The sequence below is a fragment of the Bubalus bubalis genome, chromosome 5 (assembly GCF_019923935.1).
Source record: "Bubalus bubalis isolate 160015118507 breed Murrah chromosome 5, NDDB_SH_1, whole genome shotgun sequence".
NCBI lineage: Eukaryota > Metazoa > Chordata > Mammalia > Artiodactyla > Bovidae > Bubalus > Bubalus bubalis.
The window spans coordinates 52,863,093-52,887,459 of NC_059161.1; the positions used below are offsets into that span (position 1 = coordinate 52,863,093).

Here is a 24,367-nt window from a genome sequence, read left to right on the forward strand (position 1 = left end):
ATGAAAGTGAAAAGTGAAAGTGAAGTCGTTCAGTCATGTCCGACTCTTTGCAACCTCATGGACTGCAGCCTACCAGGCTCCTCCGTCCATGGGATTTTCCAGGCAAGAGTACTGGAGTGGGTTGCCATTGCCTTCTCAGGATTTTCTCTACTAAGTCTCCATATATAACTTAAAACTTCTTGACCTGTGTGGTGTTGGTCCTGGAATAGAAAATAGATTGCTAAAACAGACTATATTTTAGTAAACCACAAGAGTGGCCCTCAAACCAGTGGGACAAGGGCGGGAGCATGATGGGGTCAGGGTTGGCCTCGAGCACCTAGCTGTCAGCACTCACATGCCCAGATAAACTGCGTCCAGCATAATCGGCACGTTTGCTGAGTGCTCTGAGTTTCATGGCAGGCTGGGTGGGGGCTTCTCCTTGAAAGTGGCTGAACTCTGGAGTTAGTGGGTTGCTGGATGGCAGGCAGTTAAGCTGAGCCACACTCAGGAGAGATCTGCCCTATTTGTTTGAAATATTACTTTTGGGGGCTTCCAGTGGTTAAGACTTTGCCTTCTAATGCTGGGGGTCTGAGTTCGATCCCTGCTCAGGGAGCTAATTTCCCACATGCCTCATGACCAAAAAAAAACCCAAACAAACCCCAAAACATAAAAGCAAAATTATAATAAATTAAAAAAAAACATAAAATGATCCACATCAAAAAATCTTAAAGAAAGAAAGAAATACTGCCTTCAAATCCTGACGTAGAAGTGTTCAGTCTTCATTTATGTCAGGGAAGAGTTATAAACAGAAGCAATATTGTAATAAATAAAAACTGTAAAAATGGTCCACATTAAAAAAAAAATCTTAAGAAAGAAAGAAATGCCATCTTCAAATCCTGATCTAACAACATTCAGTCTTCATTTATGTCAGGGGAGAGTTATAAAGTTCATTTATTGTATTTACCTGAATCTTTTATTCATTTAACATATTTCTAGTTCTTCCCAACTCCCTAGAAGCAGAGTGGGAGAGATGGCATTTGATGGCATTTGGGCTTGAAGGGAGACTGCCATGCTCTAGTGCCTAGCCTTGGGCCTGGCACTTGGTAAATGAGGAATGAAGGTTTGTTGATGGAATGATTGATGGATGGATTGAATGAATGAATGATTATCCTTTCCAGCCTCTGAAGTATTCCAGTACCTTAAAGGCTCTCCTGACTATGTTGAGTTTCTTCTGGATGATTATGGAGAACTCCTTGTCTTTGACGTCGGTGGTGTCTGAGATCACATGGTGGGTAAAAGTCAGGGCATCTGTAGAGATTCCTTGGGACCGTCCATAGTCTTGAAGCACAGTGATAAGAAAGGCTTTGGAGAAAAACACGCACCAAGTTCCTTGTGAGTCTCAGGGACTCAGGAGCTGTGCCTGTCCCAAAGTTTCCCGTGGGGATTAGCAACACTGATATCTCATGGGAAGGGAAGAGTGGAGAAGAAAGTGTCAGGAAAACACCCATGGTGGGCGCGAGATGGGGCTGGATGGGAGGAGAGTATAAATCCAGCTGCCTCCCTAAGGACTTGGGGATATTAGTCTGGAAGTAGCACAAGCTTCCTGGTAAACATGGAGAGCATTGGTAGGCCCAGTGTTCCTTCCATATTCAACATGGGAAGAGAGGGGCTATGGATCCCTGGACCTGATCACTTTTGACCCGGTCTTGGCTGATCAAAGTACCTTATCTTCCTGGCAGCAAACATGGGGCCCAGGGGCAAGGCCAAGACCCAAGTGTGTCAGAGCCTTTCTCAAGAAATGACATATGAGGACATCCCGGTGATAAGTGGCTAAGACTCCATGCTCTCAATGCAGGGTGCCTGGGTTAGAGCCCTGGTTGGGGAACTAGATCCCACATGCCACAACCCATATAGACATTAGGAAGAGGAAGGCCCTTTTTCCTCTGGATATGCTAACATTCTTGTGGCCATTTTTTCCCTTGGTTGCATGGAGAAAGCCTATGTGCAGCAGAGAAAAAAAAGAGTCCAAGATATAGCAAAAACAGAGCTCAGACATGAGGAAGCAGCCTGAGAGTGACATTCAGGTAGTCACATGTAGTGACATTGACTACCTGAATCCAGCCATGCTTGAAGCCAGGCCTCTTTGGCTTCCTTTCCACTTATATGTGCTTATAACTTGCCCTCTTTTGCTTACACAAGTTTGGATTGCCTTCTGTAGCTTGATACCAAGATACCTAACACAATTCTTAACTGTTCTCCTTGCCACTAGCTCCTTTTCTCTTGTTTAATTCTTGTTCTGCATAAATTGCCAGAGTAACTCCATTCTACTTCTTGATCATGTAACACTGCTGCCCAGAAGCCACTAACCAGCACACACAGAGTGAGTTTTAGTTTCTTTTGACTGGGCAATTTAAACCCTGTCATACTGGCATGTCTCCTCTACTCTAAATACCCACTTACTGGGCCTGACTCAGTGCCTTTGCTCAGCCTTTAGCCTTAGATAGTCCTTCTCAAACTTCCCTACAACTCTTCAATGCCCAAGAGACCATCTCTACAGGCCCAGCCAGAAGTGACCTCTCTCCGTGCCCCTTTCAGAAGGCTGAATGCTCCAGGAGAGGACAACATTTTCTCTGATAAAATGCTATTTGTAGTTTAGTGCAGTGGTTAAACATGTGAATTTCCAAGTCAGATAGCCTAAGTTTGAACCTTGGCTCAGTCACTTATTGTGTGATTTTGGACAAATTACAACTTCTCTCCGCCTAGGTTTTCTTATCTGAAAATAGGGATAATTATAGTAACAACAACATAAGATTGTCATGAGAATTGAGTGACTTAATATAGACAAAATCCTGGGCTTCCCTGGTGGCTCAGTGGTAAAGAATCCACCTGCCAATGCAGGGGACACGGGTTCGATCCCTGCTCCGGGAAGATCCCATGTGTCACAAGACAACTAAGCCCATACACCACAACTACTGAACCTGTGCTCTAGAGCCCAGGCACTGCAACTACTGAGCCCAAGTGTCATGACTATTGAAGTCCGAACGCTGTAGTGCCCATGCTCTGCAACATGAGAAACTGCTGCAATGAGAAGCCCACGTGCCGCCACAAGAGAGAAAACCCTGCTCTCCACAACTAGAGAAAAAGCCCAGGCAGCAACAAAGACCCAGTGCAGCCAAATAAATAAATACAAATTTAAAAATCGTACACACACATACAATCCTTAGAGAGTGCCTGGCACCTGGGTACTAATAAGTACTATATTTAGTAAGTACTGCTGCTGCTAAGTCACTTCAGTCGTGTCCAAGGGTGCTAATTGCTGTCCTCTTATTCTGTCCCTACCTGGATAATATCTAATTGGTAAGAAGGAAGCTTCAAGTCTCATCTTAGAAGTTATTTCCATAGTGGCCTTCCCTTTCCTGACCCTTACTTTAGGTCCTCCTGTTTTAGGCTCTAAGAATATTCATCTGTTCTTATATTCATTTAGAAAGACACTCTTTCTTCAAATATTTACTGAGAATTTTTTTGGTGCTTGGAATACAATAGGGAATAAAAACGGAACTGGCTCCTGCCTTCATGGATCTTACAGTCTAGTGCGGCCCCTTTACAACTCTCATTACACCCTGACCATATATTATTGTAACAGGTTCTGGTTGAATATCCGTCTTTCCTGCTGGACATTTGTACCAAGCTGGTGGGGCCTAGGACCCAACAAACATTTATTCATTAATTCTTATTAAATGAATGAAATGGCTGAAGTACAGGATCAATCCCTTGGGCAGGTGCCCATCTGCAGGAGTCCACTCTTAAGATGTAGGGACTTTGGGGAGGCATCTAATGTTGTTGGCTTCTGACCTCATATTAATGACCTAGAGATGAGGAAGTGAGACTCCTGCCAGGGTGAGGATGTGGGTCTACTCTGGTGCTTGAGGAGATGGGGCAAGGGAAGGACGTGGATGGGGAGGGAGGAGAGAGATTGCTCTAGTCCATGCAAGAGGCCCTGATGCCTGTGTGTGTGTGTGTGTGTGTGTGTGTGTGTGTGTGTGTTGGTGGGGGTGGCGAGCAGGGCTATCCTAGGGACCTCTCATCCCAGAAAGGAAGAGGACAGGGAGAGTGCTGGTGAAGGGGTTGGGGACAGACTTGCCTGGATCAGGTATAGGGCTGGTCCAGGTTCTCATGCTCACCTTGTGGAAAGAAGAAAGCTGGGAGCCAATATCTTGCAGGAAATCCTTCAAAGAATTCATGGTTTGGCTCAGTGGGGTATTTGGGGTCTTGGCTAGGTGATGTACTGGAGTGCTTCCAAGCTGTGACAAGTCTCATATACCTATTGGAAGGCAGACCACAGATTGGTGTGGTTAGAGGCATAATAATTGTACATTTTCAGATGATCTCAGCAATTTCTTTAAGCTTCTCCTGGATTCCTCCTTCCCTTTTCATCTCAAACTCTCCCCCTTCTCTGGACTCTTATCCTATAGTTTAATGAAAACCAGCTATGGTTTTAAAGCTTTTGAGAACACAAAGCCCTGGAAGGCAATTAACAAGTGATGTGGTTATTATAGTAGGAATCTTGACTGGGCTTTGTGGAATCTTGCAGATTGGGTTTGAGCTACCGCCTACTCTAAGAAGATAACAGTAACATTCACTTATAGTTCAATGGTGAAAGAGACAGTTTGGTATAGACTTTGGAACTAGGTTTTCCAGGTTCAAATCTCAATACTTCCACTTTCTAGCTGTGAAAATTTGGGCAAGTTGCTCCATGTTTTTGTGTCAATTTCCACATCTCTAATGGAGAAGGCAATGGCACTCTACTCCAGTACTCTTGCCTGGAAAACCCCATGGACAGAGGAGCCTGGTGGGCTGCAGTCCATGGGGTTGCTAAGAGTCAGGAACGATTGAGCGATTTCACTTTCACTTTTCATTTTCATGTATTGGAGAAGGAAATGGCAACCCACTCCAGTACTCTTGCCTGGAAAATCCCAGGGATGGGGGAGCCTGGTGGGCTACAGTCCATGGGGTTGCAAAGAGTTGAACATGACTGAGCGACTTCACTTTCACTTTTCACTTTCATGCCTTGGAGAAGGAAATGGCAATCCACTCCAGTGTTCTTGCCTGGAGAATCCCAGGGACGGGGGAGCCTGGTGGGCTGCTGTCTATGGGGTTGCACAGAATTGGACATGACTGAGCGACTTAGCAGCAGCGGCAGCCACATCTCTAAAATGAGAATGATAAATAATAGTACCTACTTCCTGGGAGTGTGTGTGTATTCTCAGTCATGTCTGACTCTCTGTGACTCTATGGGCTGTAGGCCACCAGGCTCCTCTGTCTGTGGGATTCTCCAGATAAGAATACTGGAATGGGTTGCCATTTCCTTCTCCAGATCTTTCCAACCCAGGGATGGAACCTGCGTCTCCTGCATCAGCAGGTGGATTCTTTACCACTAAGGCAGAGGAACCAGAGATTAAATTGCCAACATCCATTGCATCATAGAAAAAGCAGAGAGTCCCAGAAAAACATCTACTTCTGCTTTATTGACTACCCCAAAGCCTTTGACTTTGTGGATCACAATAAACTGGAAAATTCTTAAAGAGTTGGGAATACCAGACCACCTTACCTGCCTCCTGAGAAATCTGTATGAAATCTGTCAAGAAGCATCTGTATGCAGTTAGAACCAGACATGGTTCCAACAACAGACTGGTTCCAACTTGGGAAAGGAGTATGTCAGGTTGTATATTGTCACCCTGCTTATTTAACTTATATGCAGAGTACATCATGTGAAATGTCAGCTGAATGAAGCACAAGCTGGAATCAAGATTGCTGGGAGAAATATCAATAACCTCAGACATGCAGATGACACCACCCTTATGGCAGAAGGTGAGAAAGAACTAAAGAGGGTCTTGATGAAAGTGAAAGTTCAGTTCAGTCACTCAGTCATGTCCGACTCTTTGTGACCCCATGGACTGCAGCATGCCAGGCCTCTCTGTCCATCACCAGCTCCCGGGGTTTACTCAAACTCATGTTCATTTAGTCGGTGATGCCGTCTAACCATCTTATCTTCTGTTGTCCCGTTCTCCTCCCACCTTCAATCTTTCCCAGCATCAGGGTCTTTTCAAATGAATCAGTTCTTCGCATCAGGTAGCCAAGGTATTGGAGTTTCAGCTTCAGCATCAGTCCTTCCAATGAATATTCAGGACTGATTTCCTTTAGGATGGACTGGCTGGATCTCCTTGCTGTCCAAGGGACTCTCAAGAGTCTTCTCCAACACCACAGTTCAAAAGCATCAATTCTTCAACACTCAGCTTTCTTTATAGTTCAATTCTCACATCCATACATGACTACTGGAAAAACCATAGCTTTGACTAATGGACCTTTGTCAGCAAAGCAATGTCTCCGCTTTTTAATAAGCTGTCTAGGCTGGTCATAGCTTTTCTTCCAAGGAGCAAGTGTCTTTTAATTTCATGGCTGCAGTCACCATCTGCAGTGATTTTGGTGCCCAAAAAGTAAAGTCTGTCACTGTTTCCACTGTTTCCCCATCTATTTGCCATGAAGTGATGAGACCAGATGCCATGATCTTCGTTTTCTGAATGTTGAGTTTTAAGTCAACTTTTTCATTCTCCTCTTTCACTTTCATCAAGAGGCTCTTTAGTTCTTTCCTTTCTGCCATAAGGGCGGTGTCATCTGTATCTGAGGTTATTGATATTTCTCCCAGCAATCTTGATTCCAGCTTGTGTTTCATCCAGTCCAGCATTTCTCATGTACTCTGCATATAAGTTAAATAAGCAGGGTGACAATATACAGCCTTGACGTACTCCTTTTCCTATTTGGAGCCAGTCTGTTGTTCCATGTCCAGTTCTAACTGTTGCTTCCTGACCTGCATACAGATTTCTCAAGAGGCAAATCAGGTGGTCTGGTATTCCCATCTCTTTCAGAATTTTCCACAGTTTGTTGTGATCCACACAGTCAAAGGGTTTGGCATAGTCAATAAAGCAGAAGTAGATGTTTTTCTGGAACTCTCTTGCTTTTTTGATGATCCAGTGGATGTTGGTAATTTGATCTCTGGTTCCTTGCCTTTTCTAAATCCAGCTTGAACATCTGGAAGTTCAGAATCAGCAAACTAACATGTACTGGAATGGGTGAATTTAATTCAGATGACCATTATATCTACTACTGTGGGAAAGAATCCCTTAGAAAAAATTGAATAGCCATCATAGTCAACAAAAGAGTTCAAAATGCAGTACTTGGATGCAATCTCAAAAATGAAAGAATGATCTCTGTTCATTTCCAAGACAAACAATTCAATATTACAGTAATCCAAGACTATGCCCCGACCAATAATGCTGAAAGAGGAGAGTGAAAAAGTTGGCTTAAAACTCAACATTCAGAAAACTAAGATCATGGCATCTGGTCTCATCACTTCATGGCAAATAGATAGGGAAACAGTGGAAACAGGGAGATACTTTATTTTTTTGGGCTCCAAAGTCACTGCAGATGGTGACTGCAGCCATGAAATTAAAAGACACTTGCTCCTTGGAAGAAAAGCTATGACCAACCTAGACAGCATATTAAAAAGCAGAGACATTACTTTGCCAACAAAAGTCCATCTAGTCAAAACTATGGTTTTTTCCAGTAGTCATGTATGGATGTGAGAATTGGACTATAAAGAAAGCTGAATGCTGAAGAATTGATGCTTTTGAACTGTGGTGATCCAACCAGTCCATCCTAAAGGAAATCAGTCCTGAATATTCATTGGAAGGACTGATGCTGAAGCTGAAACTCCAATATTTTGGCCACCTGATGCAAAGAACTTACTCATTGGAAAATACCCTGATGCTGGAGGAGAAGAGTACGACAGAGGATGAGACGGTTGTCTCGATGCATCACTGTCTTGATGGACATGTGTTTGAGCAAGCTCTGGGAGTGGGTGATGGACAGGGAGGCCTGGCATGCTGCAGTCCATGGGGTTGCAAAGAGTAGGACACGACTGAGTGACTGAACTGAACTGAACTGAACCACCTGGGAAGCCCAACACCCTGTGAGGCACTCCTTAAATGTGAACTACTGTCATGCCTTTCAAACTATTTTGTGCTATGTATTAAGATTTTAAAATTATATGTATTTAATTTTTATTTCTTTTCACATTTCTTCCTGCTAGTGTCACATGACACTGTGTAGCGTAACAGAAAGAGGAATGTGTTACTTTCTGTTTCTACCTCTGTCTCTTAGTGTAAAGTGACCTTGGAAGGAACTCTCCAGTTCTCAGGTCTCTGCTTCCTCCTAAACTGAAGAAAAGAATCCCTCCTTTTGAGGAGAGGGTGGGATGTTTGGAGAAAGTAACATGGAAACCTATATTGCCATATGTAAAATAGATAGCCAATGGGAATTTGCTGTATGATTCAGGGAACTCAACCTGGGGCTCTGTAACAACCTTGAGAGGTGGGATGGGGAAGGAGATGGGAGGAGGTTCAAGAGGGAGGGGATATATGTATACCTATGGCTGATTCATGTTGATGTTTGGCAGAAACCAACACAATTCTGTAAAGCAATTATCCTTCAATTAAATAAAATTTAAAATAAAAAACCCCAAGCTCTTAAAAAATACTGAAATTAACACATTTGCACCTTAAATAAAATATCATAAAATTTTTTAGATTAAAAAAAAAAGAATATCTCTTTTGTTTAAATTCACATGTTGCAGTGAGAACTCAGAGGCCAAGGATGTGAAATTACATGGTGAAACCATTAAGCTCAAAGTAAAAATGATGCAGAAACGTAGAGCAGCCTTTCTACATACCGATGATGCATTGCAGTATATGCCATTTTGGCCCAGGTGTTAAAGAAGTTCAGCCTCTGGATGAGGTCATTCACCCAGGAACTCAGGGCTTTACTTGACTTGTAGGCATATTTCTGTTGGGATTGAGAAACAGGCACATCATTTTTTTTTAAAGATTTGTCTTTGAAGTCATTAAGAACATATCTGTACACTTTGGCGACAGACTCAATTGCCAGAAATAGACAACTTGGCAAGAGGATGCTATTTTCCAACTGAAAGCACTTGGTGAGAAATCTGAAAACTCTTAACCAGGGCAAATCAGCACGATCTTAACAGTGCTTTGGATAAAACACTTGCAAGTTTCCATCCTGGCTAGTCTTTCCTCGTTCTTTTTAAGTTCTCCAATCAGTCTTCATTGCTGCCCACCCCTCTACCCACCCACTTCTTTCCCCTTATCTGGGAAGATTACCTTCACAGGCCATTAAGTCTAAGTAATCTCAACTTTCTGGCCTTCCCCTATACAAAATTCTATAAATCTCCATCCACTGTCTCTTTCCCCCACCTCTTTTCCTTCCAGTTTCGAATCAAGCTGGTTCCTGCCCCTGTGCACTGCACAGCACTTCTGGAGTATTTTTGCTTTCCTGAAGTTTCCACTTCCATTTTCCATCCCATTGTTTATTAACACACTCTTCTATCTTAAATACACAAGCCACCTAACACGCAGTCCTGCTTGTTTGATCCTCAACAGAATAGCGAACTGCTATTCAAGAATAGATTAAAAGGATCATAAACAGTGATCAGGTGGGATTCAGCCCTGGGATGTAAGGATGGTTAAACATGAAGATCAAAAAATGTGATACACCACAATGTAGGAATGAGGGATAAAAATCCTATGATCATTTCAATAGACGCAAAAAAAGGATTTGACAAAATTCAACATCTTTTCATGATAAAAACTCTACACAAATTATGTGTAGAAACAATGTTCCTCAGAAGAATGGGGGCTGCCAGAAGTAGATGGGAGGGGGAAATACGATAATGTAGATCAAAGAGTACAAATTTTCAATCATAAGAAAAAGAATCACTTTTGAGGATCTAAAGTATAGTAATTGGAGAAGGTGATGGCACCCCACTCCAGTACTCTTGCCTGGAAAATCTCATGGGCAGAGGAGCCTGGTAGGCTGCAGTCCGTGGGGTCGCTAGGAGTCGGACACAACTGAGGAACTTCACTTTCACCTTTCACTTTCATGCATTGGAGAAGGAAATGGCAACCCACTCCAATGTTCTTGCCTGGAGAATCCCAGGGATGGGGGAGCCTGGTGGGCTGCCGTCTATGTGGTTGCATAGAGTTGGACACGACTGAAGCGACTTAGCAGCAGCAGCAGCAGCAGCAGCAAAGCATAGTAATAATATGGCATTTTGTACTTAAAAATTGCTGAGAATAGATCTTGATCTTTCTTACCACCATAAAAAAAGTTAACTGTGTTAACTATGTGAGGTGATGGATGCATTAATTATCTTGATCTTGTAATCATTCTACAATGTATATGTATATCAACTCATCATGTTGTATACTTTAAATATATACGACTATCATTGTACAATTTTTCTCAGTAAAGTTAATAAAAACACCACCCTACTTGTGTGTTGCAAAGGAGGCAAAAAAGGCCCCTTGTAGCTCTCTAGGCTTGATCTTCTTTTCTCTAGTCAGGCTTCTTGAACAAGTTCATTGACTCCTGTCTCCTCTTCCCATTGCCTGCCAAACCTATTGTCATTTGGTGTCTTCATTAGAAGTCATTAAGGACCTTATACATTCCATCTTCATGATCCCACCCTAGACTCATCCCTCCCATATGTCTAATTTGTATTCTCTGCAGCTTTTGACTAAGTTGATTACTTCCTCCCTCTCTTGCCTTGACTTCTGTGTCCACACTCAATTCTAACCTTCTCTTGAATTCTCTATTTCTAGGGTTTTATTCTTTGATTCCTTCTGTTTCCCTCCCTTTCAGGCGGTGTTGCCTAATATTCCCTCAGCCTTCTTCTCTCCCTACTTTACATTCTCTCAGATCTAATTCACTATGGTTTCCACTACTTTGTCTAAGCTGATAGTACTGATATCTTGCTTCGCACAAATCATCCACTTTCTCCTGGATAACTTCACTTGGAAGCTTCCCCTAGCTTCTCAAGATGTTTCATGTCCAAAACAGGATGTCAGCACCTGCCCTCGAACAGCCTCTGTTTCTGCCCACTCTGTCTCTAAATGGTACTATTGCCCACCTAATTGTCCAAGCCATACATTTCTCCCTGGCTAATTTCCTCTCTTGCCATTAGGTCAGATATGCCCTCATTTCACCCATAGGTAACTAAACCTAGAGGATTCCAACTGAGCCACACTCTCTCGACTTAAATCTGAATGCATGTGACTCCCAGTCCTTTCACTAGTTAACTTTCTCAGTGAGTCGCGAAGCCGCTCTGCTGCTCAGTTTCCACATCTGTAAAATAAGGATATTGGAGTAGAGGAACCCAAGATCGTTTTAAGCTGTGAAGTCTTATGATTCTAAGTGTGTGCAGCTTGCAGATCCAATATCTCAATTCTCTTCACAGCTTGCACTCAGTTTTTAAGTATTTATAATTGTCTTTGCTTTCTCTAAACTCTATGTTTTCTACTATAAGTTTTAAAAATAGCTTTATTGAGATATAATTTACAAACCATATAATTTATTCATCAGGATTATGTCCATTCATCAGGAATATTTGAGTTGCTTCCATCTTTTGACTCTGAATGATGCTGCTGTGAACAGTCATGACAAGCTTTTTTGTGTGGGTACATGTTTCAGCTTCTTTTGGGAATATACCTAGGGTTGGAACTGATGGGTCAAATGGCAACTCTATGTTTAACTATTTGAGGAAATAAAATACTATTTTCCAAAAGTGGCTACACCATTTTGCCAAGAGCAGTATATGAAGATTCCAATGTCTCTGTATCCTTGCAATGTTTATTATTGTCTGCATTTTTATTCTGTCCATCCTGAGCGTGAGTGAGTGCTCTGTTGTGTCCGACTCTTTGTGACCCTATGAACAGTAGCCTGCAAGGCTCCTCTGTCCATGGGATTCTCCAGGCAAGAATCCTGGAGTGGCTTGCCATTTCCTCCTCCAGGGGATATTCCTGACCCAGGGATCAAACCAGCATCTTTTCGTCTCCTGCACTGGCAGGTGGATTCTTCATAATCGCACCACCTGGGAAGTAACCATCCTAGTAGGATGTGAAATTATACCTCATTGTGGTTTTGATTTGCACTTCCCTAATGATGAATGATGTTGAGCATCTTTTCATGTGTCTGCATACATTTTGATTACAAATAAATTTTAGAAAGTAGGCAGATTCACAAAGATGTAATTCACAAATAATAAGAATTGACTGTGTGTGCGTGATTTCATCCTTATTTTTGAGCATATCCTGCTGATGCTTGTAGCTGAAGTTCATTCCCTTTCACTGTTGGTATAGTCTATTTTTCCATCCTATTGTGGATGACACATTTCAGTTGTCTCCAGTATTTTACCATTATAAATAATGGTGTTCTGAATACTTTTGTACATGTTTCTTGATACTCATGTGCAGGGGATTATATACTTTCTGTATCGTTGAGATTATACTGTATATACCATTTTGAATCTTAAAAAATTTTTTTATTCACAAAACAATATAACAAGCATTTCTCCCTCCTCTGAAATTTGTTTCAATTGTTTTAGTGATTACTCTAAAAATTACAGCATGCATACTTAATTTGCAAAAATCTATGGGTTATTATTAAACTTCCTTCTCTGAGACCTAAAAATTCCATATCCTCCCCAACCTTGGCTTATATGTTATTGTTGACCCTTTCTATTCTTGACCTTTCCATTTCAAAATGTTCAATAGTCTATCCTTCTTTAAAAAAATAATCCCACTGGATACTAATATTGTTGTTGCTTTTTATTTTTGTCAAAATTTATTCACCACCTCATTTACCACTTTTCCGCCTCTTCATTCCTTCTCACGTCTCAGAGCTTCCCCCCTTACCTCCTTCCACCTTCCTGCTGGATATAAGGAAAGGCATTCAGGGCTTCCCTTAGCATTTGCTAATGATGAACTCTCTCAGCATTTTTTCATTTTGGTCTGTTTTATTTCATCTTCATTTTTGTTTTTAAAGATTTTTTTTGGGTGTGGACCATTTTTAAAGTCTTCATTGAATTTGCTGCAATATTGCTTCTGTTATTTTATTTTGGCTACAAGGCACGTGGGATCTTAGCTCCCACACCAGGGAGCTAAGAATCCTCACTCCCTGCCCTGGAAGGCAGAGTCTTAACCAATGGACCTCCAGAGAATTCCCATTATCTTCATTTTTGAAACAAAAGTTTTGTATATACAATTTTAGTTTAACAGTTCATTTGACATGAGGGAGATACCATTTCCATTCCTTTGAAAATTACTTTTTTCTAGCTGCTTTTGAAGAGCTTTTCTTTGATTTTCTGCAGGTTCATTAGGATGTATCTATGCATAAGTTAAAAAAGATGTATACTGCTTGGGATTCATTGAACTTCTTACATCTATCAATTCTGGAAAATTCTCAGCTCTTATTCCTTTAATTATTGCCTCTGCTTCATCCTCTCTCTTCTCCCCTTCTGAACTTCAATCAAACTAATGTTGGACAGTCTGTTTGCCCTCTGTGAATCTTCATAGCTCTTTCATAGTTTCCATTCTTAGTCTCTCTGGGTTGCATTCTGGATATGTTCTTATGATCTTTTATTTTTTGCCTATAGAATTTTTTTTGGCTAATAGAAACAATTTATTGCCAGAGGGCAAATGAGCCAAGCGAGGCCAGAATTTGGAGGCAGCACACACTTCACCCCCAGGTCCTAATTTTCAAAAGAAATTTTTACAGCCACCAGCCCTCTGCACAAGCAACATCCATTTACCCCCACCTTCTCCCCATTCCACTGTACACAGCTGCCTGGTTCCCTCCAGTCACTGGTTCCCAGCAGACCTCGGCCTGCAGTGAATTTACCTTGGAGCTGACCTGCGCCCGAGCTCATCTTGGTGCTGCGCACCAGCTGGCCCCTACCAGGCCCACGCTCTCTTTGTGGACCTGTTCTCAGTCCCATCCCCTTGATGCGCCTCTTGGATGCCCTAGTGGGGGTGGGATGGGGCTGTCAGCCCAGTGCTTTTCCCTTTTTTTGAACTTTCAAAATTTTAACTTGGGTTTCTTGAATCTAAAACATATGTGTTTTTACACACATTTATGTAAGCATGTGTTTTATAGAAGTATACATATTTTTATAATCCTTAAAAATGACTTAGTGTTCTAAAACTTAAAAAAATTTCACAATACATCTGAGAGATCTTTCTAGCATATCAACACATACCTTATTATTTGAATATATCATAATTTATCTAACCAGATTTCCATTAAGAGGTATTTGAGTTGTTTTCAACTTTATGCTGAAACATAAAAAGCCCTGCAACAAATATCTCTTATATAAATTTATTTAAGTAGAATTGCCAAATTGCCCTCTCAGATTTTATTAATATATACTCACACCAAAAGTATATATTGTCACCAAAAGTATATATAAAAGTCAACATCTTTTAATGGATACATAATATTTCCTCATGAGTCTATACCATAGTTAACTTACTCTTTCCCTAGAACTAGGGGATTTATTTTGATCAAGCATGTGAATGGGAAAGGATAATTGCTTACCTGCCACAATTTGGGCACTTTTGTACTAAGAAAAGAATCATATATTTCCTCCAGTTCTTGGGTAAGGATAATCTCTCCTTTTATAGCAAGTTGAAGATCTTTCAGAGACTTATGTATAATAGATAGCAACTGATCAAATCTTTCAATTTCTTGGATCAAAAAGGTTAGCAAGACACAGTGGATAAGTGGATCATAGCCTGGATTAAAAAAAGAAAAAAACTGTGGCATCTTTCAGATAAGATGAGGCTTTACTTGGAGAGATATAAGGTTTGGAAATTAAAGGAGTTTGATGTGAGTAGCCCAAGGATTGAAAACTATTTTCTGCAAAAGGCCAGTTAGTAAATATCCCAGGCTTTGTGGGATACTCAACTCTCCCTATGTAGAGCAGGTGCAGGCATAGACAACGTGAAAACAATCATGGCTGCACCACAATAAAGCTCTATTTGTGGGCACTCAAATTTGAATTTCATAAAATATTTGTGTCATGAAATATTATTATTCTTTTGACTTTTTCAACCATTAGTTTAGCTTGTAGGCTCCAAAATGAATCTTTTTTTTTTAAACTTTATTTTGTATTGGGTATAGCAGATTAACAATGTTGTGACAGTTTCAGGTGAACAGCAAAGGTTGAATCTCTTTAAAGGGTTAACGTATGGATGCTGAAAATTTAATAGGGTAAATTACCACAGTTCAACACTTGGGCCTTTCAGAGCTGGGTGTGGAGCCAACTCTGGACAACGAGGATTGCTCTGTCTTCTCTGGATCTGCCGTCCCTCCCTCCCCTTTGCTCCTCAGAGTTCAGAAGTCTCCCAGCTTGGAGAGGGTCAGAGAGCCCATCTAAATCTCCCTGCCCAAAATGCTGTCCATCAGGCAGAGATGCAAAAAGGACAGAGACTTAAAAGCTCTGTAGAATCTCTCAAGCAGACTTGCTCCTTTCTGGTTTTCTACATCGTTATTACTCCTTTACTTTTTGTCTTGGGGTCATGGACCTTCCCCCTGTCTACCCCTGCCCCCATAATTTTCTCTTCTGCTCCCCATCACCCAGCTTGGAGAGAGAAGAGGGCATTATGGAGTTAGTTTTCCATCTCACATTGGGCTTTCCACTTTGTTAATAACTTTTGTCCTTCTGATGCTGGAGTCCTTTCCTGAGGAGGCTGGGGTGAGGGGAGGAAGGTCATGTTCCAGGCTTACCTTTGGGATCTTTATGAAAAGACTCCCAGATGGGGCTTAACATGATGTACTTTAGTGTGCTTGGAGTTCCAGCCCATTCTTCTTTCTCTACAGACAGTGGCAGCCGCGTTAGCATGTCCGATAAAATTGCCATCACCAGCTCATCCTTGCTCTTCTCACGACTGCAAGGAAATCAAAAGAAAAAAGGAGATATAGGCTTGTCTAATCTGGGAGGGCCCTCTATGTAGGCCCCATCTGAAGGTAAACGCAAATTCACGGAACCACAGAACTGTGATATGGAGACCACGGAGACTTACAGAGACCATGGAGTTCATTTCATTTTACAGGTGAGAAAACTGCCCAATGCACTTCAGACATTTGCAAGGAGATACATATTTTTAAAGTTTTCTTAAGGTTTCTTTGAAAAGTATTCATCTGAATGCATCTGCATGAAACAAGTACCAAGACTGGGATGCAAACGAGGAGGCAACCAGACAGAGGATGCTTCAGTAGCTTGACAGGTTATTCAAATGCATGTCAGATTCCTCTGTGTTCATACACAGGGCTTCCTGGTAACGCACTCAGTGGTGGCGACAGGAGAACAGCATGTGTATAGGTCTGGTAGTAGTAAGCAAGGCCATACAAACACTGAAGACAGAGGAGGTCTTTGGAATCCTTTTATAGATGAGGAAGTCAGGGTCCAGGGAGATGATAGGACCTCCCTGTACAGTGGATGAAGAGGGAACGGGGTACACCTCTTTTGAGTTCCATCACTCTGTTACTCTATATACTAGTGTAACTGTATACACACACACACACACACACACACACACACACACACACATATATATATATATATACTGGTTTTCCAGCAAACATTCCAGGTTTCACAGAGCTGAATGAATGTGGTCCTTTGAAGTAAGTGATAATCTGGTGATAAGCTGTGTATTTAGTTTAACAGTGCAGAGGATGAGATGGTTGGATGGCATCATCAACTCAATGGACATGAGTTTGAGCAAACTCCAGGAGATGGTGAAGGACAGGGAAGATGGAGATGGTGAAGGACAGGGAAGCCTGGAGTGCTGCAGTCCGTGGGGTTGCAGAGAGTCGGACATGACTGAGCAACTGAACAATAACAACAACAACAACAAGAGCTGCTTCTGAGACAGTTTGCAACTCGCATGAACTAACATTTTCCTAGCTTTGTCATTATGCTTTGTTTTTGACATTAAAGTAGGGTTACTCAGTGGAACTCATCCAAATGGTTGAAGGATCGAAAGATTTAAAAAATCAAACTCATATTCTAAGTGCAATATTTGCTTACCACTGAAGACATTACCTTGAATGTGAGAGATCTTTCAAGTCAAGTCCCACAAACAAGTTTCTAATAAACTTTTTAGCAAAGGTGGCCTAACTGCAATAATCGTAGTAGCCTCTCCACATGACCAAAGGGATATTAAGACACATATTTGGTCTGCTTATTAAAAGCATTCCCTTATAATCATTTCATCTCTTACTGGTGTATTTACTGAACGCTAAAAGTGCAGAATTGGACTTCCCTGGCGGTCCGGTGGTTAAGACTATGCTGCTTCCACTGCAGGGAGAGGGAGGGGCACAGGTTCCATCCCTGGTGGGTAACTAAGATCCCTGCATGCTGCGTGGTGCCCCCACCCCCTAAAAAAGCAGGGGTTGTGTCAACCTCATTAAAAAAAGAAAAGTGCAGAATTAATCCTTAAATGTGTAGGGCCTGCAGGAAATTCAACCTGATATTCCGGGGACATACTGAAGGAGTTCCAGTTGCATAGTCTTTTATCTCTAAATGTCAGCTTTCCTTCTATGTCACAGGTAGTTAATATATGTTCATTTTGTCAGTGAAATGAGTATCCAATGATCTTATTTTGTGTCAGTAGATTTGATCTTGACGGATATGAACAAATAGCTGAAGTCATAGCCAAATCCAATCAGATGTCATTAAAAATTTTTTTTAAAATATATGGACCATTTAAAAAAGTCCTTATTGAATTTGCTACAATATTGCTTCTGTTTTATGTTCTGTGTTTTTGACCATGAGGCATGTGGGATCTTAGCTCCCCGACCAGGGACTGAACCTGTGTCCCCTGCATTGGAAAGTGAAGTCTTAACCACTGGACCACCACGGACGTCCCCAGATGTCATTTTAACATGAGTCATGTTGTCTAAAGAGACAGAAAGACTAAGAGAATGCAAGATTCCAGTGGATTCAGAGCTTTTCTAGGTAGACAGATAAAAATGTGAGCTTCCCAGGTGGCCCTAAGGGTAAGGAATCTGCCTGCCAAGGAATCCGCCAGACACAAAAGGGGTTTGATCCCTGGATTGGGAAGATCCCCCGGAATAGGTAATGGCAACCCACTCCAGTATTCTTTCCTGGAAAATTCTATGGACAGAGCAGTCTGGCAGGCTACAGTCCATGGTGCCCCAAAGAGTCAGACACTATTGGGTGACTGAGCACACACACAAACACACACACACATGCATGTATAGGTCCTATAGAAGTAAATATAACATTTCATATTTATACAGATTCAATTAAAAAATACCACCCATCAGGTACAATTCACTCACTCAATGAAGATTTATCTGGAACCTACTACAGGCTTGGTAATTATATGTGTGTATGTGCTCCTGTGTATATAAACTTGCTTCTCTGTCATTTGAAGAATCTAGTTTCTGTGTTTTTTGACTGTATTTTTCTGTAAGTAATATATTGTATATCTTCAAATGGATATTTAATAATTTACAACTAATATTTTTTCCTGGTGAGTTCTTACCTGAACATGAGGTTGGTGATGGTAAATCTTGGTTGCATGCCAATGAGATTATCAATGAACTTCTGGGCCTGGATCTCCCTGAAACCCCTTGTGGCCTCAGGGTGTAATTCTAGGAGATCAGGAGGGTCGTCGTCAGGTAAGGACTGGATAATGCGTATGTAGTCCTTCATGCTTCCAGATTTTGGCAGTGGCTAATATATGTGAAAATTTAAACACTGGTTAGTTTTTACCTACTGAGACATTTACTTTTGGCAATGTATGAAGATGATATTTCCCCATGAAGTTTTATACATCATTTTATGCTTATTTGTTGATGGTATACTCTAGATACTTCTGTCAAAAGTTGCACTTGGGCTATATTATAAAGTGCAGTTTCATGACAGACACATATAACTTTCTCATTGGAAAAAGAGAGAAAGGAAAAAAGAAAGGAGGGTGAGTCTGACTACCCATTGCCTCAATGACCTACAGCCACAGATAATGGATACACTCAAGATTTAAGAAGTCATTTTACTTTGGTAAAGCCTATAGCAGACATGTGAGCATGATCTTAATAACTGAAGAGACTAAGGGAGTCCGGGGTGGGCAAAACTGGTGAAGTGGTCAAAAGGGATACACTTCCAGTTAAAATAAGCAAAAAAATAAACAAACAAAAAAAACAAGTGAGTTAAAAAGTTATTTAATAGGGAAGTGAAAAGCTTTTTCTTCCTGTTTGCCAGGTATATTTCCCAGTTGACAAGTTATACTGTAAGGTAAGCAGTTATTCCTTTGACTGATCCAAGGTCACAACTAATTAAGACAAAATATGTTTTTAAAAACCTATTAAGTCATAATGATAAACGTGGCTGTGCTGGTTAAAAATATGTCAAGTTCTTTAATATTCAACCCTTCAAAAGATGGAGTCTAATTCTCCTTTTCTCAACTGGAGCTTGGACTAAGTGACTGCTTCTGTCAAACATAAGTAAAGTGGAAGGGATGGAGTGAGACTGTTTTTTTTTTTAAGCTTTAAAATAAAATTTTATTAAAAAAAAATTCAGCTCATAACATATATATTATTCTATCCTCTGTCTACCCCTACTCCCCACCATCTTTACTGAGGCATAATTGAAAAATAAAGCAATATATATTTAAGGTGTATAACATGATAATTTGATATAAATGTAAGTTGTGAAATAATGATCACAATCAAATTAATGAACACATCTATCACATCCATATAGTTATTTTGTTGTTGTTGTTGCAGTGATATTGCTTAGCATCTGTTATCTAGCATATTTCAAGTATACAATACAGTATTATTAACTATAGTTATCATGCTATACATTAGATCCCCAGAGCCTATTTATCTTATAACTGAAAGTTTGAACCCTGTGACCAATATCTCCCCATTTCTCTCTGGAGTGAGACTTTGGAGACCAGGTCTTAAAAGGCACTGCAGCTTCTTTTGTCCTTCTTGGTTAACTCACTCAGGGGATGCCAGTTACCATGTTTTGAGGACCATCAAGCAGCCCCAGTGCTCCCAAATGATGGAAAATGAGTTGACCTCTGGCCAACCCATGAACTTGTGAGTGAGTTTGGGAGTAGATCCTCCGGCCTCTGTTAAGCGTTCATGACTGCAGCCCCAGATACCTTGACTGTCACCTATGAGTAACCTCGAGCCAGAACAGCGCAGCTACACTGCTCCAAGGATGTGTGCTAGTGCAGTTTTTGTTTATTAGATTATAAACTGATTCATAAGAGAGGCACGGTGTTAAAAGTGAATTATATCAGCGTGGACCAAAAGGGACAGAGGCAGTGAAACATGGAGAGAGGACTTCAGGTACCTGTACAACTACAGACAGGAAGCATGTGAGAAAACTATTTAGCTGTCAGCAAGGGCTACTTTCTATGGAACTGGAAGTCTTACTCAGAGGGTGGAACCAAGATCCCAGTGGAGGGAGGCAAGAGCCTCTGAATCCTCGCAGGAAATAAGACTGAGTCCTAATCAAGGAAGTGCAGCATTTACCCATTTGGGTTTCAGAATTTCTGTGGACCAGTGACTGCTGTGTGTCTTCCATTTTCCCCTCTCTGCAGGGAAGACACAGTCCTATGCCTCTCCCATCATTGCTTGTGATGTATATGGTGGCCATTGAGCGTAGATCAAGTGTCTTTTAGTTTTTATTTTGTAAAAGCCACTTTTTTTTTGCATATTATGCATATTTCTTCTGTGGTGTGAGCTTTCAAAATCACGACTAATTTTCCAGTTTCCATGGTTTTTTTCTACAAAATCAAAGAAGCTATAGAGAATAATCTTTTGAAATAAAGGGAAAAAATGATAGAGGCATTGGAGCCACTGATGTGAAGATGAAACAAAGACCAAAGACCATGCTACCTAGGTGAGAAGTGTCTGTCGAGAGGGAAGGGCTGAGTCAAGTGAACTGCTACCTGTGGATTCGTTTTCTCTTTCCCATCAATGAGTTTAACAGCAAAACACTTGTAGTGTTCGATGATGGCTTCCACCGAGTCAAAACTTTCGTCTCCTCTGAGTCCCATCCCTAGGGCAAACTGCTGATTCCTCTCCAGCAGGTGTATTTGCACATTGTAGACTTTGTTCCCATAAAACACCACCAACACGTAGGGCTCTGTCCTGTGGGTGGTGTTCTCCTTCAGTGGGCCCTGTTCTTCTTCAGTAATGCCCCTTCCACTGCCCTGAAGACTGTTTTCCAATGCACCATTCACCGTGCTGGACATTCTTTGTCATCAGAGCTCGCAGGGAAAGGTTTTTCTCCTGCTCATGATTTTATAAAGTAGTGGATTTTCCTGAGGGCCAGAGCTGGCTGGAGGCTGACTTCTCTGAGGTGGGGGCGGCATGCTTTTTTTATGATCTCTGTTTTGTGCAGTCTGGTTGTGTGTCACAAATGAAGAGCTGGCAACGGCAAGAGGAATCTCTAGGGGACTTTGGTTTTGTAACAGGTCAGATGCTTCAGGCTTCATCTGGTGATGAGGCGCTGTGAGTGTCTGGGAGTCTCCTGCGGAGGTGTGGGTCAACAGTGGCCTGCCGTGGGGTCAGGGGCACTGGCAGCAGCAGTGCTGGGAGGCTCGGAGTGTTGGCATAAATCCTCTTGGAGGAGGTCGCCATATACCCTACCATACAGACTGCCAAGTGTCTGTTAATGAAAAGATCTTCATATGAAGGGGAACTACTTAAGGAGTTACACCAAAGGAACTGCACCCAAAGAGTCTCATCTGCTCAAGATCCTTGACCTTAACACTAATGGAATGAGGACTTTCAGGGGTCTGAGAGGGAGTGAGAACATTTGGTATCTGGAAAGAATGTAAAACACCTGTGGCCAAGGATTTTGAAAGTTTAAAAACATTGCCTCAAATTATTTAACTCTCCTATCAATCTGATTCTGTGGCTGCTTGACCAATAGAACACTATACAGAATAAACATTTTGTGTCAGGTCTGGTCCTAGGCCTTAAGTGTCAAAGAGAAGAAAAAAAAAGGAGTAAGTGACCACTGACAAAGAAGAGAAATGCATTGTTCACATGGCCAGGAAAGTGGGTAGTAACGGCTTTCTTGATAGCTTCAAGGAAAACATTGACCAACTAATGAGGGCCACAGGGAGACATCGGGGCTTCCCAGGTGGTAAGTGGTGAAGAATCCACCTGCCAATGCAGGAGACGCAGGAATCTCAGGTTCGATCCTTGGGTCAGGAAGATCCCCTGGAGAAGGAAATGGCAACCCATTCTGGTAGTCTTGCCTGGAAAATTCCATGGAAGAGCGTCTGGTGGGCTATAGTCTGTGGGGTCACCAAAAGTCAGATATGACTGAGTGACTGAACACAAGCACAAGCACAGAGAAACATCAACTAAGAGAGACGTTAATAAAAAATTATCTGCAGAAACTAAGATTATGACAAGGAACAGGAAGAGCTGGCAAGTTTTTATGACAAACTGTCATAAAATTGCAGCATTTAAAGCAACTAAATAATTGAACTTATGATGTTAGAATCTATTCTGTAGTCTGATAGGATTCTGCCAGTGGAATTATATGCTTCTATGCTACTATGCTTCATATTCTCTTGAGCATACTTAAGTAACTGTCTGTATACAAAACTATGCCCACTGTACTTTTTTGCAATTTAAAAAACGTTCAAGGATAATTTTATCTTGCTGCTGCTGCTGCTGCTAAGTCGCTTCAGTCGTGTCCGACTCTGTGCGACCCCATAGATGGCAGCCCACCAGGCTCCCCCGTCCCTGGGATTCTCCAGGTGAGAACGCTGGAGTGGGTTGCCATTTCCTTGGTTGAATTTAGACTCTAAACAACTAGAGTATTATTTAAAAGTTTTTTTTTTTCTTAATGGAAATCTAAAAAACAACTCATAGCTTTTCCTGCCTTAAAAGATTGTGTCATCTTCCTTCTCACCTTCCATCATCTCCCTTATGCAAATTCTGACCTGTCTCATTCATGTCAAGTCCTCTTTCCACACTCTCAAACCAGAGATCTGGAGGATTTTTCCCTCCATTAGCAACCATCTGCTAGGGCACAACTGCTGTGTGTAAACTGGAGACTCTTGCTCCACAAAGATGGAGGCCTGGATGGAAGTTAAACACTAAACAGAGAGAGGACGAGGGATGACGCGGAGTTTCGTCTTCTACAGTGCTTGGGGTAGACTCCTTGAATCTCAGCTCTCCTTACTGTATGTGGCTGCACCCTGAGAACCTCAGTTTCCTCATCTGAAACTGGGGATAACATCTATTTCATATAGTTGTTTTGAGCATTAAATGAGAAAAAGACATCAGTCGACAAGTGTGGATCAGATCAGCACAGCTTAACTTGCTTCTGCTTCCTTGTGCTTTGTATTTTATACTCTAGGTTCCCAGGGGGCATGAGCCATTTATCGTTCTTTTCATTTACTGGCCAGCATAATGCTTCATTTAATAGCGTACATTCCAGGTTGTGCCCTTGGTGGATGGTTGCTAGCAGAGCAAAAATCCTGCAGACCTCTGGCCTGAGAGCTGGGAGGGAGGACTTGGCATCACTGTGATGGCTGGCAATTTGTGTAGGGGAGGTGAATGGAAGATGAGAAGGATAATTTTTTTTAGGGGCGGGGGAGGGCGTGCCACAGTTTGCAGGTTCCCCTACCAGGGACTGAACCTGCCTCCTCGGCAGTGAAAGTGCAGGGTCCTAACCACTGGACCACCAGGGAATTCCCAGGAAGATGAGAAGAAAGAATGCCATCTGGGTGATCATGGTAAAGTGGGTAGGGGCCTGGTGGGAGGAGGAGAAGAAGAGACAGAGGTCATACCCAGGTCATCTGTGGAGGGTCTTTAGAGTGGATAGGTAGATAAAATGGTAATTGATAGAGTGATGGTCATTTACTTTTGTAATACTAAAGGTTATGTGTGTGTGCATGCGTGCTCTGTCATGTCCGACTCTTTGCAACCCCACGGGCTGTAGCCTGTCAGGTTCCTCTGATCATGGGACTTCCCAGGCAAGCATACTGCAGTAGGTTGCTGTTTCTTCCTCCAGTGTATCTTCCTGACTCAGGGATCTAACCCTTGTCTATTGCATCTCCTGCACTGGCAGGTGGATTCTTTATCACTGTGACACCTGGGAAGCCACGTTGAAAATTAATAAACACCATTAAAAGTGAATGTTAAGGGCTTCCTTGGTGGTCCAGTGGTTGAAGATTTGCCTGCCAATGCAGGGGACATGAATTTAATCTCTGGTCCAGGAAAATTCCACATGCCATGGGGCAACTAAGCCTGAGTGCCATAACTGCTCAGCCCTTGCAGTTAGAGCCTGAGTTCTGCAAGAGAAGCTGCTGCAGTGCGAGGCCCACACGCTGCAGCTAGAGAATAGCCTCTACTCGAAACAACCGGAGAAAAGCTTGCATGCAGCAATGAATATCCAGTGCAG

General features: G+C 41.9%; 1 protein-coding gene across 1 annotated transcript in view; it reads right to left on the reverse strand.

Annotated features, from left to right (window-relative positions):
• The window catches only part of DNAH14 (dynein axonemal heavy chain 14), a 403,042-nt gene that overhangs the window by 3,120 nt on the left and 375,555 nt on the right, over window positions 1-24,367 (reverse strand). The window contains exons 79-84 of the mRNA XM_044943112.2: window positions 18,462-18,652; window positions 15,676-15,836; window positions 14,485-14,681; window positions 8,765-8,877; window positions 4,161-4,300; window positions 1,178-1,341 (exon numbers count right to left, since the gene is read on the reverse strand). Of these exons, the coding sequence (XP_044799047.2) occupies window positions 1,178-1,341; window positions 4,161-4,300; window positions 8,765-8,877; window positions 14,485-14,681; window positions 15,676-15,836; window positions 18,462-18,652 (966 nt within the window). The remainder of the gene's footprint in view (window positions 1-1,177; window positions 1,342-4,160; window positions 4,301-8,764; window positions 8,878-14,484; window positions 14,682-15,675; window positions 15,837-18,461; window positions 18,653-24,367) is intronic.